Genomic DNA, 14173 nt, shown 5'->3' with positions numbered 1-14173 from the left:
GCCACTTCCGCTGGCCAGGAGGCGCCTGCCTCCGCCTCCTGGCTGTTGTAGTTTTCCGCATCTATTTTTCCACAAGAAGTGGCTGCAAGTTACAGATCGGTAGCAATTGGCACAGGTCATCTTATAAATTTCTAACATATAATATATGAGATATATATCTAATAAAAGCCATGTACATCTAATATAAGACACATATATGTATACCCCATATACACACATGGATATACATATACGTATACATGTATATATGCGTATAGACATACGTGTGTACACATGCATGTACACATACGTGTGTGCATATATACACATGCACATGTTGTATGCACACACACACACGTGTGTAGTAGAGCGACCCAGAGATGCCGGCTCTCTTGGGTCCCTTTAAGGAACACCTTCCACGCCCTTCCATTTCAGAACCCTGGAGCAGGATTGCCTAGCTGCAGTGGAGGTCAAGGGTCATTGCTTTGTTGGAAGTGGAGTGTGGGGGGCCAGGAGGGAGGGGATAAGGGCAGGTCCCAGTGGGAATTCCCCCCTCCCTCTGAGCCCTCTTTCTTTGCCTGCTTAATTCCCAGAGACCCAGAGATTAGGTCCCCAGCTAAAGAGAGGGTTAGGTATTGTTTAGAAATTGGTCAGAGAGGCAAGGTACCAAAGTGTGAATGTGAAAAGCCTCCACAGGCACGAGGAGAGGAGCTGCCTGATCCCAGGCAGGTGGGTGCTGGCCACCTGGGGTCAACAGGAGTCGAGTGTTTGGGGCCAAGAGTCCTAAGTTTCCATGCCTGCATAAAGGAGAGTTAGCTATTTGGAGGGAGAGAGAACTGGATTCCTGCGCCCATCAAAGTCATGAAAGCTGGAAATAGGGGCTGGATCCCTGATGGAGGAGGTGCTAGAATTCCGGCTGCTCGGGTCCAGGAGAAAATTTTAAAGCTTAAGATCAGGTGTTGGAGGGTGGAGTCCACTGGGATCTTGGGTCTGTGTCCTGATTCTTCATTCTTGCTTCTCCAGAATGTCTCAGGAGAATGACACATGGAAGAAAGAGTGAGTGGGGCAACAGGATGGGCAAGGATGGAAACGGGGGTGCAGGAGGGGCTTAAGGTTTGATTATGCCTACACTCACTTCATGGCTTTATGGCCATGTTTGCAAGTTCAGCATTGTCAGCCTCACAGTAAGGGGTTGGGGGCCTGGACGCCTGCATCCTGCATTCTAGACAGGCCAGTGCTGAAAAAAAAGAGTTTCAGAACTGGTGGGGCAGACTGAGGTTCTGCTCCTTCTGTGACCTCACCAGTGCTCAGAACCCAAAGTTGGGCAAGAAGAAAGGGAAGGGGGGGGGGGGCTTTGGGGCGGCTGGGGTGCCCTGCTTGCTGTCACTATGACCCTGCTCCTCTCTCAGGGTGCTGGGGGATGAGCTCATCGCCATGAGGCTGCAGAAGCTGGAACACCAGGTACTATGCCAAGGAGTACTGACACCCCCCAATCCCCCCATCCCTCACCCCACCCATCAGTCTTCCAAAGCTTCCAGGGGCACCACCCCAGGACTTTGTTCTGGGACTCCTGGCCCTCCTTGGCTCTCTCCAAGCATCAAGTCTGCAACTGGGAAATGAGAAAATAGGAATTGGGGATCCTAAAGAAACAGACCTTGGTGATGAGAATGCAACGTTTCTAAGGAACAAGGGTTTTGGAGGGCAGGACTTCTAGGACCTGGGGGACCTGACGGGTGCCAGGACTCCTGGATCCAAGGAAATAGGAGATGAGGGACTGAGAGCCTGGACTCCAGGACTCCCCTCCAGGCATGCCTCCCCTTACCCCAGGCCCTCCTTCGCCCCGTCTTCCCGTTCGGTCCCTGGCCCCCACACCCCCGTTTTCCACTCCGCAGAGATGGCTCTTTGAGAAGAAGCAGCGGCGGAAGCGCCAAGAGCCCCTCATGGTTCAGGCCAATCCCGACGCTTCCCTGTGGCCCCGGCGACCATGGCGACGGGAGGAGCGCCTCGCGGGTGACAGCAGTGAGGAAAAGTTGTAGTGTCGGGCAGGAGCCTAGTCCCAGAGGGAGGGGTCTGCGGGAGTTTGGGACCAGGCCCCCAAGGGCCGAAAGGGGAGGGTCCAAGCGGAGTCCTGATGAGACCAGTACCGGGCCCTTGGGCACCGGGGAGCAGGACCCGGGAGAACTCAGGGGCGGAGCAAGGAGACCGCGGGGGCGGAGCCCGGTGCAACTAGAGGGTGGGGCGCGAGAGCTGCGGCGGGGTCCGGCCGGGGACCGTGTCCTGGCGGGGGCGGGGGAGGCGGCCGCCCTGGAAAAGGCAGAAAGGCAGAGATTCAATTCCGGAGAGTGAAGGCTGGAATTAACAAAGCCCCGGGGGCGGGTGGGGGCCCAGGCCTGGATCTTCAAGACCCGTCCCGGAGAGACCGAGAGCTGCGTGTGCGATTGTGCAGGCACGGAGTTAGCCGCAGGGATGTGCTTGCTTGAGCCTTAGGATGGACTTTGCGTTCTGCATGGGTCTCCGGGGTTTGGGCGGTCACGCAGGGAGTCACTGAGAGCGCGGATCTTCGCAGATGAGTGGAATTTGTACATCGTGTTAATGGGCCTCGCTGCACCTTCTCCTAGGCCTTGGGAACCCTTTCCTCCAGGAAAACGTGCCAGAGGCACACCTGCGCTCTGGTGTCCACAGTGCCCTGGGCATCGTGAGCTGCGGCGGAGATGGCAGCGGTGAGCATGGCCCACTGGCATCGCCGACAGAAGGAGGTAATCTCGAGTCCTTGGGCTGCCTGTACCCTAGAACTACACTCCCACCAGAATCCAGGAGTCTGGAATCTCAATCCTTGTTCTCCAAAGAAACCAGGAGTCCAGGCCCCCAGGGGCCCTGTCATCCCTCACACCAAGGAATCCAGATCCTGAAACTACTCTTTCTCCAACACTCAGGAATCTCAATCTCCAGGCCCCTTTCCCACCTCCCCAACCTCCTGAAATCCTGATCTCTAGTCCCTTTCCTTCTCCTGGCTGCCAGACAGTTCCGACCCAGAGTTGGAGGAAGTTTCCGTGGAGGATGTCCCCGCTTCTCCACCTCCTTATAAAGAGCCTCCAGGGACTCGACGCAGGGGTTGGCCAGCCCACCAACGACCTGGTAATTTCGGGGACACTGGGTGGAATCCGGTCCCCTGGTCCATATGGCCCCCTTTCTTGTAACAGTTTTGTTTTTTAAAGATTTTATTTATTTGATACACAGAGAGAGAGGCACACAGTGAGGGAGGGAACACAAGCAGGGGGACAGAGAGAGGGAAAAGCAGGCTTCCCGCTGAGCAGGGAGCCCAATGCTGGGCTTGATCCCAAGACCCAGCGACAATGACCTGAGTTGAAGGCAGCCGCTTAACGACTGAGCCATCCAGGCACCCCTCTTGTAACAGTTTTATTGAAATATATTTCTCATACCATACAATCTACTCATTTCAAGCTTACAATTCCATGGTTTCTAGTATATTTACAAAGACGAGCAACCATCACCACAATCAGCTTTAGAACATTATCATTATCCCAAAGGAAACCCTGTACCTTTTAGCAGTGACGCCATCCCCCCCCTCCCCACAACACCCTCCTCTCCACACCTCACTTCTCCCAGCCCTAGGCAACCACTAATGTACTGTCTCTTTAGATTTGCCTATTCTGGACACTTCATTTTTTTTTCTTCAAAATTTAAGCTCAATTGGCCAATATATGGCACATTATTAGTTTCAGATGTAGAGTTCAATAATTCATCAGTTGTGTATAACACCCAGTACTCATCACATCATGTGTCCTCTTTAATGCCCACACCCAGTTACCCCATCCCCCTCTCAGTTTGGACATTTCTTTGAAATAGAATAACATAGTATATGATCTTTCATGATTGGCTGCTTTTGATTAGCATTTTTTTTTTTTTTGCTTTTTTTTTTTTAAGATTTATTTATTTATTTATTTGACAGAGAGATCACAAGTAGACAGAGAGGCAGGCAGAGAGAGAGAGAGAAGCAGGCTCCCTGCTGAGCAGAGAGCCCGACATGGGACTCGATCCCAGGACTCTGAGATCCTGACCTGAGCCGAAGGCAGTGGCCCAACCCACTGAGCCACCCAGGCGCCCTGATTAGCATGTTTTTAATGTCCCTCTATGTTGTAGCATCATCAGTACTTCGTTACTGTTATTTCTTGTATGACAATTCCTTCTATTCTCATGACATGACCAGGGATTCAATAACAGGGTCCTTGATTATCACCCCAAACCCCGTTCCTCCCTCCCATTTTAGTTGCCCATCTCTCGGATGCGCTCTTTGGGACAAGGTAAAGGGAGGACTCTAACCCCACCCCTGTCCTTAGACCCAGGGGAGAGACTTCTCAGCCAGTGTAGACACCGTGCACATGGGGGAGCTGGAGGATCTGGCATGAGTAATATGGAGAGGCCAGGAACCCAGGATATCTGGCCTTTTCCAGCAGCACTGGTGACCTGGTCCTAAACTCCTGGGACCCAGGTGCCCTGAACCAGTCTTTTTTTCTGGTCCTTTCCACCCCTTAGGGGCCAGTGCGGAGGAAGAGAGTGAACCCCAGGATGTTGGAAATGAATACGAGGCCCCCAGTCCACAACCAAACCCGGTCATGGATGCTGACCTGGGACGCGGAGACTTGGCCTCCAACAAGGTAGGAGGTGGCACAGCCAATCAGGATTTAAGTGGAGGGCTAGCCTCGGACTCGAGAGAGGGTGGGTCTGCAGCCCAATCAGAGGCCCTTTTTGCTGATGGGTGGAACGTGTTATGATTGGGCTACCAGTGTTTCTGGGTGTGCACCGTTTATGAAGTCAATCTGGAGGATTTATATTGATGTAGGCATACCTCAAAATCCAGCCCACCGAAAGGCAGCGAGCTTTGGAGGGGGTGAATCAGTGATAGGGAAGGGCCAGTTGGCACTCACGCTGAGTGAGTAAGACAGTTTCAGCTGCTGAGATCCGGGCCATGTTAGATGTTATCTGGACCGAAACAATACTGGTTTTAGCGGAACCGACAGTGCTGTCGAAGAGATTCTCCCAATGGGTAGATGGGGCGGGCGTGGCTCCAGAGGGTCGCTATTAGTGGTGACCAATGAACAGATGATGAAGGCTTGACTGGGTGGGCCCCTTGAAGGTGCTGGCCAATCAGCACGTAGCTAAGACGTTTGACCAATAGTCAGAAAACATGGTTGGGAGAGGGCGTAACCCTGCGCCGGCATGGCCAATCAGCAGTTGGTAAGGCTGCGGTGAAGGCGGGTCTCAGCCATGCCTCAGTTTTAATTTGGCGCGTGGACTAGGGCGAAGACCTGGAAGAGAAGAAAGAGGAGTCGGAGTCCAGAGTGAGGACGTCCCCACCGGCAGCCGAAGAGGTGTCCGAGACCCCGGAAGGCGAGGTCGGCGCGGGAAGCAGTGATGTGGGCAGCTCTCCCCGCGCGCCTCTCCGCGCGCCTGGCCCTCGTCTGGGAGAGGACATGGAAGCTTATGTGCTGCGGCCGGCGCTGCGCGGCCGCACGATGCAGTGTCGCATCAGCCGCGACAAGCGCGGCGTAGACAAGGGCATGTTCCCTTTCTACTATCTCTACCTGGATGCCGCCGAAGGCCAGAAGGTGCGGTCTGGCCTCCTCTCCAGCAAACCCCACCTCCCAGGGGCAAGTCCCGCCCCTTACTGAGCGAGGTCAAGACTTCCACGAATCCAGGTCTTGCTCAGTGATGATACTGAGCAAGGACTTTTGAACTCCAACGCCAAACCCTGCCGTTCTCCGAACTAGGCTGCTTTCGCGGTAGCATAGGCCCTAACCAAGCCCGTAACAGCCTCGTCCACTCGAGATGGGCCCACCTTTCTCAAAGTCAGGCCACGCCGTCTGAGGGTCTAAAACCTTACCCCTTACACACCCTCTTGAAGTGTTGGCCCCACTGTGTTTGTCCAAATTCAGCCTCTCGCTGAACCTTCTAATCTATCAGGCCCCTCCCCAATCCTGGGATAAGTCCCACCCCCTAGGAACCAAGCCCCTCCCCTCGCGGATTGCCTAGTCTAGAACCAAACCACGCCCCTCTCAACTGCCAACTTCCCCCTCCGCAGGGGCTGGGCGGCTTCTCCTCAAGGCAGTCTTCCAAAGAGAGGGTTTCCCCCTACTCAGTAGTGCTAGACCTGCTTTTGCCTGATGAAATGCCTACCAAAGTCCCGCTGGAGGCTCCTTCCTAGTCTCCAAAGCCACCCAGCCTGCCACAGTTAGGCTCAACGCTGCCAGAGCTCAGCCCTGACCCAGGACCCAGTGGCCGAAGGAATGAGGGGGATATTAAGATGTGAAGCTCCCCTTCAGGACCCAGCTGATGACTTCCTTCAGTGAGAACCACATCTTCCAGAGCAAGGCTCGAGATACTTTTTGCTCTATTACCCTCTCCTCTGCCTTGGGGACACGGTGTTTTTTTGTTTTTTTGTTTTTTAATTTTTTTATCTTGGACCCCTAACCCTAGCCAGATAGTAGAAACTGATTCTTATGGGCCATGCTTCCTACCCACAGCACTTCCTCCTGGCTGGGCGCAAGAGAAAAAGGAGCAAAACCTCGAATTACCTCATTTCCTTGGACCCCACAGACCTCTCTCGGGATGGGGACAACTTTGTGGGCAAAGTCAGGTGGGCAGAGCCCTGATATGTGTGAGAAACAGGTGGCAGGAGGGCTTGGGGGTGCCGGGAGGGTTGGGGGAGAGAGGACAATCGGGCCACCAGGCACAAGTTCCACCTGTTTTAGGACCTTTCGTCTTAAGGATTGATGGGCTGTGTATATCTTAGGCGGTAGCCCCAGCATGGGTGGAAATAAGAAAACTAAGGGATTTGGAGCAGAGGTTGACGTTTAAGACGTTTGACTTACTGGGTGGCAAGAGGGTGGGACTCCTAAATCCCATAGGCCAGGGCTGTGGTGTGCGTATTCTTGTATTTTAGGGGGAAGAAGGCGCCTAAAAGGCAGGAGACTAAAAATCATGGCTCATCAAAGAAACAGAAGGGGCTGGGACTGTAGATGCACGGAACACGGAACCCAAGTGCCAACTAGAGGGTTAATGGGAAGAGTTGATGACACGATGTGGGAAAGCATTTAATGTACAGCAAAACAGTAATTATTTTTACCCTGACCACTCTCCTCCTGGGGCAGATCTAATGTCTTGGGCACCAAGTTCACCATCTTTGACAATGGGGTGAATCCTGAAAGGAAGAATTTCATCCCGGAGACCGCTCGGATCAGAGAGGAGCTGGGGGCTGTGTGTTATGTAAGTGTCTGGGAGACAAGAGAGAATGAAGCAGGACGGTGGGGAGGGAGAAAGAGCCAGGCCAACCGGAGCATAATACCTTCAGGAAACCAACGTCTTGGGATTCCGAGGGCCCCGGAAAATGACTGTGATCATTCCAGAAATCAATGCCCAGAACCAGAGAATCCGTGTCCAACCTCAAAACGTGAGTTGGTTAAGGTTGGGAATTTCTGGGTCAGTCGGGGAGGAAGGCCTGGGAGATCTGCCCTAGGTCCTAAGGGAGAAGGGGGCCCATGGCTTGCAGGTGGTCCTACGTGAAGCCAGAGGGAGTCTGTCAGATTTCCGTGTTTCTCAAGGAAGATTGATTAGGAACGCAAAATCTGCATCCCAAGAAAAAAAGTTCAGTGGTGGAAGCTTAACCACGCCCCCTGCTTTATCTTCTAGGAACATGAGTCGCTATTGAGTCGCCTCCAACGCGGGGCCCGTCAGGGGCTGGTCCTGCTGCAAAACAAAGCCCCGTCGTGGAGCAACGAGAGCGGCGCCTACGTACTCAATTTTCACGGCCGAGTCACTCGGGCCTCGGTCAAGAACTTCCAAATCGTGCATCCGGATGACCGTGAGCTCCTAGGAACCGGTTTACCTGGGCCAGGGCTGGAAGGGCGAGGGATGAGCGGACGAGAACTACTTCCCCCATCAGCCCTTGAGATTTTTCTAGGCAGGGCCGAGTCCGCGTTATTGCAAAGCCTCTTGGGAACTGTAGTTTAAACGGCCCTCAGGTTTTCTGGGCTTAGTGGGAGCGTCGACGAGCCTCTGAGAAGTGGTAATCTCGAAGTTCAGAGACTCGCGGAAGGAAGTTGAGGAGTGGGGGCTAGGTTTCCTTAGTTTCTGACTCCCTCCTCAGCCGACTACCTGGTGCTCCAGTTCGGCCGCGTGGCCCCAGACACGTTCACCATGGATTTCCGCTTCCCACTTTGCCCGCTCCAAGCCTTTGCCATCTGCTTGTCCAGTTTCGATGGCAAGCTGGCATGTGAGTAATGCAATGAAATGTCATGCCCTCACCAGCTTCTGTGCCTGCTCATTTGGAGGAAGGGCCCCCGCGAGCCTCCTTTTGCACCACCTTACTCATAACCAACACATCCTACTCTGCCTGCGTGCCCAGTCCTGTGCTCTGGGGAGTGGGCTTTTCAGCGACACCTACTTTCACCGGAGTCACAGTCATGGGAGATGGGCCTTAGACAACAACACAAAATCAAAATGCTCCTTTGCCACAAAGGAGAAAAGCACGTGGAGGCACAATTCAGCTGGGTCACATCAAGGTATCTATAAAAAAGTGATTTTCACACCACGTCTGAAAAATCACGAGGAACTAGGGCCAGAGGGGTCAGGGGCGGGAACATCAGGGAGTAGGCACAGCTCATACAAAGGTCATAAGGTGAAAAGGGGGCTTGATCGGTTTGGGAAAATGAAAGGAGACTAGTGTGGCCAGAGCCTGGGGAACCACTGAAGAGGGGCAAGGTATTTGAGCGTCAGAAAAGACTTCTGAGTTGGAGACATGAACTTGGATGGGTCATTGAAGACATGCATGGGTGAGAGAGAATGATTACAATATTAGCTACACTTAACTAACATTTATTATTTGGTGAACATTGTTTTGAATATGAACTTGGGATGCCTGGATGGCTCAGTTGGTGGACAGTGGGAATCTTGATCTCAGCATTGTGAGTTCAAGCCTCACGCTGGGTGTGGGGGTTACTTAAAAATAAAACCTATTAAAAACGCAAATAAATAAATATGAACTCCTTTGGGGGTCTTACAGTCCTATAAGGCATGTGCTATTGTTAGTCAAGTCATATAGGTAAGAAGAGTATGGAACAGGGCCTTAAGAAGGTGAAATTGGACCACTGAAATCCTCAAGCAGCCAGCAGTTGAAGGCCAGCGGGAGGACGAGTATATTCAAGGGAGGCACAGAAAACTGGAATTGAACTCTTTTCTACAGATCAGGGATTCCAGCCCCCAGCCCCCTTGGGGAGATAACTGTTGCAAGTTTAATAAAATTTAGGCCGATACCAAAGGAGAAAAAGACCTGGGGCACCTGGGTGGCTCGGTTGGTTAAGTGACTGCCTTCAGCTCAGGTCACGATCCCAGAATCCTGGGATCGAGTCCCACATCAGGCTCCCAGCTCCATAGGGAGTCTGCTTCTCCCTCTGACCTCCCTTCTCATTCGCTCTCTCTCTCTCCCAAATAAATAAATAAGTAAAAGAAAAGAAAAAAGACCCACCAGACCTTAGCTCAAAAGAAGCTTAAGAGGGGCGCCTGGGTGGCTCAGTGGGTTAAAGCCTCTGCCTTCGGCTCAGGTCATGATCCCAGGGTCCTGGGATCGAGCCCCACATCGGGCTCTCTGCTCAGCAGAGACCCTGCTTCCTCCTATGTCTCTCTCTCTGCCTGCCTCTCTGCCTACTTGTGATCTCTGTCTGTCAAATAAATAAATAAAATCTTTAAAAAAAAAAAAAAAAGAAGCTTAAGACAAGAAGAGGCAAATTTGAGGGATGATGGGAAATAAGAATTTGTTCTCTATTGAGGTACAAGCCTTTATCCCCAGGGTAGTGGATTATTGTCAGGTTAGTACACACAGTGACGGTGACATTGCTTGTTACAAATCAGCAAGTTTTATTTTTTATTATAAAATGACACAAAAAAATAAATAACTAATAGAAACATAGAACTCCGTGATCTTAGCCACGCCTCCCACTGAGGTCCAGGCAAGGAGAAGGGGACACAGGAGTGGGGGGAGATGCCCCAACTTGGCTCAAGGGTGTGGCCTGGATGGAGGACAGTGGTGAGATCTGGGGGGCAGCAGGTGTGGCGGCCAGAAGGGAAGTAGGATTCCCGCAGCGGGCCCAGGCCCTGGCCCGGGCGGCAGGGGTGAGACAGGGGCCCAGCTGCTCCTGGGCCTGGGCAATCCTCCGGGCGAAGCGACTGCGATCCCGGGCGAGCTGCTCCCAGGGTCCCCGGCGGGCGGCCTGGGCTGGTCCTGCCCAGACAGCCAGGAGATGGACAGAGACCTTCTCAGAGAAGCGAACCTGGAGACGGGGCAGCACAGACGTGTGTCCGCAGGGAGGGTGGGGTGGGGGAGGGGAAGAGAGAGAGAACCCAAACAAAAATGAGTGACGCAAAAATGCTTGTTGTCTGAGTCACTCGCTCATCAGGAGCCCACGGGATTCTCCACGTGACTCACTGCAGGCAGAGGCTGTTTCCAGGAGCTAACCTGAGCCATAGCTGCTCCCCCTTCCCATGGGGCCCCAGCCTCTTGCAAAGGATTGCATTACAGTGAATGCAGCCCTCCCAACAGAGTTCACACGCAACCCTCTGCAACACGCGGGGGACCCAGAAGTTGAGGCATCCAGCCCTCCTGCACCCCCCTCCCCAAGCCCAGGAGTTCCAGCTCCTCCCTAAGACTCGATAAACTGAGCCCTCAGTACCCACCTTTCGAGACTGTAGGGACGTTTCAGGGTCTGGATGCCGGGTGGGGGTTTCTGTGGGCTTGAGTCGCCTCCGCAGTCGGAGGGGCAGCTGAGGATGAGCCCACGGAGGTGGTAGCTTCTCTCCAGGTAAATAGATGGCCACTCGGAAGGGGCAGGGCTCAGCTTCTCCCCGCTCCTCAGCAACTGCCCCTGCCCCCGTGTCCTCCTCCCTAGGCCGGTATGTCCAGCCCCTGTGGAGGGTGCTCTGAGCTTGAAGGGAGGGACTTGGCTCAGAGTGAGCTGCTTCTGAATCCTCTTCCTGCTCTGTGTCCTCTCCTGGTCTATATACCCAGGCCCTTGAGAAGGTATCTGTGGCCTCAGCTTCTCCCTCCTCCTTGGCTGGTCCTGTATCACTGTCTTCATCTTCTTCCTCTGTGTCCTCTCCTGGTCGATACACCCAGGCCCTCACGAGGGCACTTGTGGGTGGGATGGAAGAGGGACCTTCAGCTTCTCCCTCCTCCTCAGCTGGTCCCGTATCACTGTCCTCATCTTCTTCCTCTGTGTCCTCTCCTGGTCGATACACCCAGGCCCTCACGAGGGCACTTGTGGATGGGATGGAAGAAGGACCCTCAGCTTCCTCCTCCTCCTCAGCTGGTCCTGTATCACTGTCTTCATCTTCTTCCTCTGTGTCCTCTCCTGGTCGATAAACCCAGGCCCTCATGAGGGCACTTGTGGATGGGATGGAAGAAGGACCCTCAGCTTCCTCCTCCTCCTCAGCTGGTCCTGTATCACTGTCTTCATCTTCTTCCTCTGTGTCCTCTCCTGGTCGATACACCCAGGCCCTCACGAGGGCACTTGTGGGTGGGATGGAAGAGGGACCTTCAGCTTCTCCCTCCTCCTCAGCTGGTCCCGTATCACTGTCCTCATCTTCTTCCTCTGTGTCCTCTCCTGGTCGATACACCCAGGCCCTCACGAGGGCACTTGTGGATGGGATGGAAGAAGGACCCTCAGCTTCCTCCTCCTCCTCAGCTGGTCCTGTATCACTGTCTTCATCTTCTTCCTCTGTGTCCTCTCCTGGTCGATAAACCCAGGCCCTCATGAGGGCACTTGTGGATGGGATGGAAGAAGGACCCTCAGCTTCCTCCTCCTCCTCAGCTGGTCCTGTATCACTGTCTTCATCTTCTTCCTCTGTGTCCTCTCCTGGTCGATACACCCAGGCCCTCACGAGGGCACTTGTGGGTGGGATGGAAGAGGGACCCTCAGCTTCTCCCTCCTCCTCAGCTGGTCCTGTATCACTGTTCTCATCTTCTTCCTCTGTGTCCTCTCCTGAACACCACTCCCAGGCCCCAGTGTGAAAGCCTGAAGATGAGGGGGAAACACAGCTCTTTCTGACTTCTCTGTTCTCTGTTCTTTCTTCCTCTGTGACTTGAACCCCTTCTTCTCCAGCACAGTACACCTGAGCTTTGGGCTTGGATCCCGGAGATAAAGGGGCAGTAGGTGTTCTGGCAGCTTCTTTGTGTACAGCTCCTTCCTCCTCCTCCTCCTCCCCTGCACCACACTCCCAGAGTGATGGAGGAAAAGAGAAGAACGTGACCATTTCATCTTCAGCAGCAACTCCTTCCACAGATGGCTCCTCTCCACGAGGTTCTTGCAGGGTTCTTAGAAGGCTGGGGGACAGGGGAGCAGGCTGGCCATTTCTAAATTCACCTCCTTGCTCTTTAGGGAAACTGGCTGCTTGGTCCCCAGCATATTCTTCGTCATCAACTTCTGAAAGTTCCCAGGCTTTAAGAGGAGAACGGTTGGCTTTTAAATCATGGCAGGCCTCCCAGAATGCTTCTCCATCCTCCTCAGCTGCTCCACTGTCTCCAGTCTCCCCTTGAAAGTGCCTGACCCAGGGGGCATGGCAGGTGGCCGGAAATGTCTTGGTTTCTCCCCCCAGGCCAGCTTCTCCCTGATCAGCTTCGGTTACTGCTTCCAACAGCCAGGGTTCTGGAGGTCCTGGGCCCCTCAGGTGGCTCCAGGCCCTGCTGAGAAGGCCCATCAGTGGGGACAGGAGGAAAAAGGGGTAGGTTTCCCTCCAGGAGGCACAATGATGGGGCACTTGGCCTGGGGCCATCTGTCTGGGCTGGAAATAAACAAAAGGAAATAGAGTTTAGAAGTCATGTAGGGGAGAGCATCAAGGGATGACTGTGAGTCATAGCAACGGAAATAGTAACACAAATAGCAACAAGAGATTCCTGTCCCACATTCCTTGCTGATCCCTGCCACTCCCATCTCCAGCAGAGGCCCAGTGGTTCCCACCTCTCTTCTCTCCATACCCAGGAGTCTGAGCCAGCCCCCCAGCCTCTTCTCTCAGACCCAGAAGTCCCAGTCCCCAGAACTGAGAATACAGGTCCTCTACTTGGTCCCCTTGGGGACAAGGTCCTAGTCCCTGGCTCTCTCATCCTCCTGAGGATCAACAGATCAGGCCCTCATCACTCTCCTCCCTCTGAGACTCAAAAGTTAAGACCTCCGCAGGGTTCCATCCATTCCACCGGGGACTCATGAGTCTGGCTTCCAGAACCCTCCTCTCGCCAGGCTCAGGCCTCCAGGCTCCCAATTTCTTCTCCTTCCTTCTCCATCGAGTGCGTCCTTGTCCCATCTCACCCCAGACACAGGAGTCTGGGCTCCCAGGCCCTCGTTCCTCAGGACCCCGGAGTCCCGGCCTCAAACCCTCTGTCTCGGTACCCAGAAATGTAAACACCCTCCTCACTGACCAGGAGTCTGATCCCCAGCCCCCAACTACCGGTGGGGGGGCGGTACCAGGCGTTCGGACCCCTCACTCACCGACTCAGGGCTGCGCCTCACCCTGGGGGCAGGAGGGCCGGCTCGGGTTGCCACCAGCGATCGCAGATCTGGACGACTCGGGAGGCCAGAGCGTTCATCTCGCCCTCCGGTGCCGGGCTCGGGGTCTCAGGTTACCACCTGCGGGGGCAAGCACTGTCGCAACGAAAGGATACGGGGCTCCTGTCGTAGGTGGGTGTGATCCACAGCGAGGTTGGGAACAGACGCGGCCCGCACGACTTTTATAGGCCAACGCGGCCGCACGTGATGACGTCACGAGGGGAGGCGGGGTTTCGAAACGAAGGCGTCGGGGCGTGGGGTGGGGTAGGGGAGGAAGGAAAGTGAGGTCGGAATTCTCGCGGAGATTCCGGGGGGTTTTGTGTGACAACACCGCGGCGTTTCCGAACGCGGCCACGCCCCGAAATAAGCGAGCTTGTCAATCAAACACGGGCACTGCCTCAGCCGCCTGGGCGCTCTCCAAGCTCCTTTCCGGGTGGGAAACCGGCTTCCCGCCCGGATTTAAAAAGCAGGCCACAGGCTAGAGTCTCCCACCGTCACTACCGGTCCGCTTCCTTCCTGGTGGGGCAGAGCATTGTTTTTTCACATTCCGTTTTCACGGATGAGAAACTGAGGCTTGGGAATGCCAT

At 54.3% G+C, this 14173-nt stretch overlaps 2 protein-coding genes across 5 annotated transcripts; one reads left to right on the top strand and one right to left on the bottom strand.

The window, feature by feature from the left end:
- The first annotated feature begins 457 nt into the window (after window positions 1-457).
- TULP2 (TUB like protein 2) lies at window positions 458-8303 on the top strand. 4 transcript variants are annotated; one of them, XM_032325952.1, is made up of 13 exons: window positions 459-708; window positions 1003-1035; window positions 1389-1440; window positions 1872-1998; window positions 2598-2735; window positions 2998-3114; window positions 4534-4655; window positions 5298-5606; window positions 6522-6634; window positions 7149-7263; window positions 7349-7447; window positions 7687-7858; window positions 8144-8303. In XM_032325952.1, exons 2-13 carry the CDS (start codon window positions 1004-1006, stop codon window positions 8275-8277), a joined length of 1530 nt encoding a protein of 509 aa, XP_032181843.1. In that variant the 5' UTR covers window positions 459-708; window position 1003; the 3' UTR covers window positions 8278-8303. The 4 variants fall into 4 exon arrangements, with proteins under 4 accessions (XP_032181842.1, XP_032181840.1, XP_032181843.1 ...); XM_032325951.1 differs by lacking the exon at window positions 8144-8303 and having other exon boundaries at window positions 458-708; window positions 1872-1989; window positions 7687-8137; XM_032325949.1 differs by lacking the exon at window positions 8144-8303 and having other exon boundaries at window positions 458-708; window positions 7687-8137.
- A 1589-nt stretch (window positions 8304-9892) lies between these two features.
- Window positions 9893-13758, bottom strand: PPP1R15A (protein phosphatase 1 regulatory subunit 15A). The gene is made up of 3 exons (XM_032325941.1): window positions 13530-13758; window positions 10726-12828; window positions 9893-10322 (listed from the first exon to the last, which is right to left on the bottom strand). The coding sequence occupies exons 2-3, from the start codon at window positions 12817-12819 to the stop codon at window positions 9975-9977; spliced, it is 2442 nt and encodes an 813-aa protein (XP_032181832.1). The 5' UTR covers window positions 12820-12828; window positions 13530-13758; the 3' UTR covers window positions 9893-9974.
- Window positions 13759-14173: the final 415 nt, after the last annotated feature.

Source organism: Mustela erminea, chromosome 19 (genome assembly GCF_009829155.1).
Source record: "Mustela erminea isolate mMusErm1 chromosome 19, mMusErm1.Pri, whole genome shotgun sequence".
Classification (NCBI taxonomy): domain Eukaryota; kingdom Metazoa; phylum Chordata; class Mammalia; order Carnivora; family Mustelidae; genus Mustela; species Mustela erminea.
This window is presented reverse-complemented; position numbering and strand designations above follow the sequence as displayed.

Coding starts and splice junctions, on each gene's coding strand:
- TULP2 (XM_032325949.1), top strand. CDS start 1,004: ATGTCTCAGGAGAATGACACATGGAAGAAAGA. Junction 3,115..4,533: donor GCCAGCCCACCAACGACCTG/GTAATTTCGGGG, acceptor TCCACCCCTTAG/GGGCCAGTGCGGAGGAAGAG. Junction 7,448..7,686: donor TCCGTGTCCAACCTCAAAAC/GTGAGTTGGTTA, acceptor TTTATCTTCTAG/GAACATGAGTCGCTATTGAG.
- PPP1R15A (XM_032325941.1), bottom strand. CDS start 12,819: ATGGCCCCAGGCCAAGTGCCCCATCATTGTGCCTCCTGGAGGGAAACC. Junction 10,323..10,725: donor CGTCCCTACAGTCTCGAAAG/GTGGGTACTGAG, acceptor CCCCGTCTCCAG/GTTCGCTTCTCTGAGAAGGT.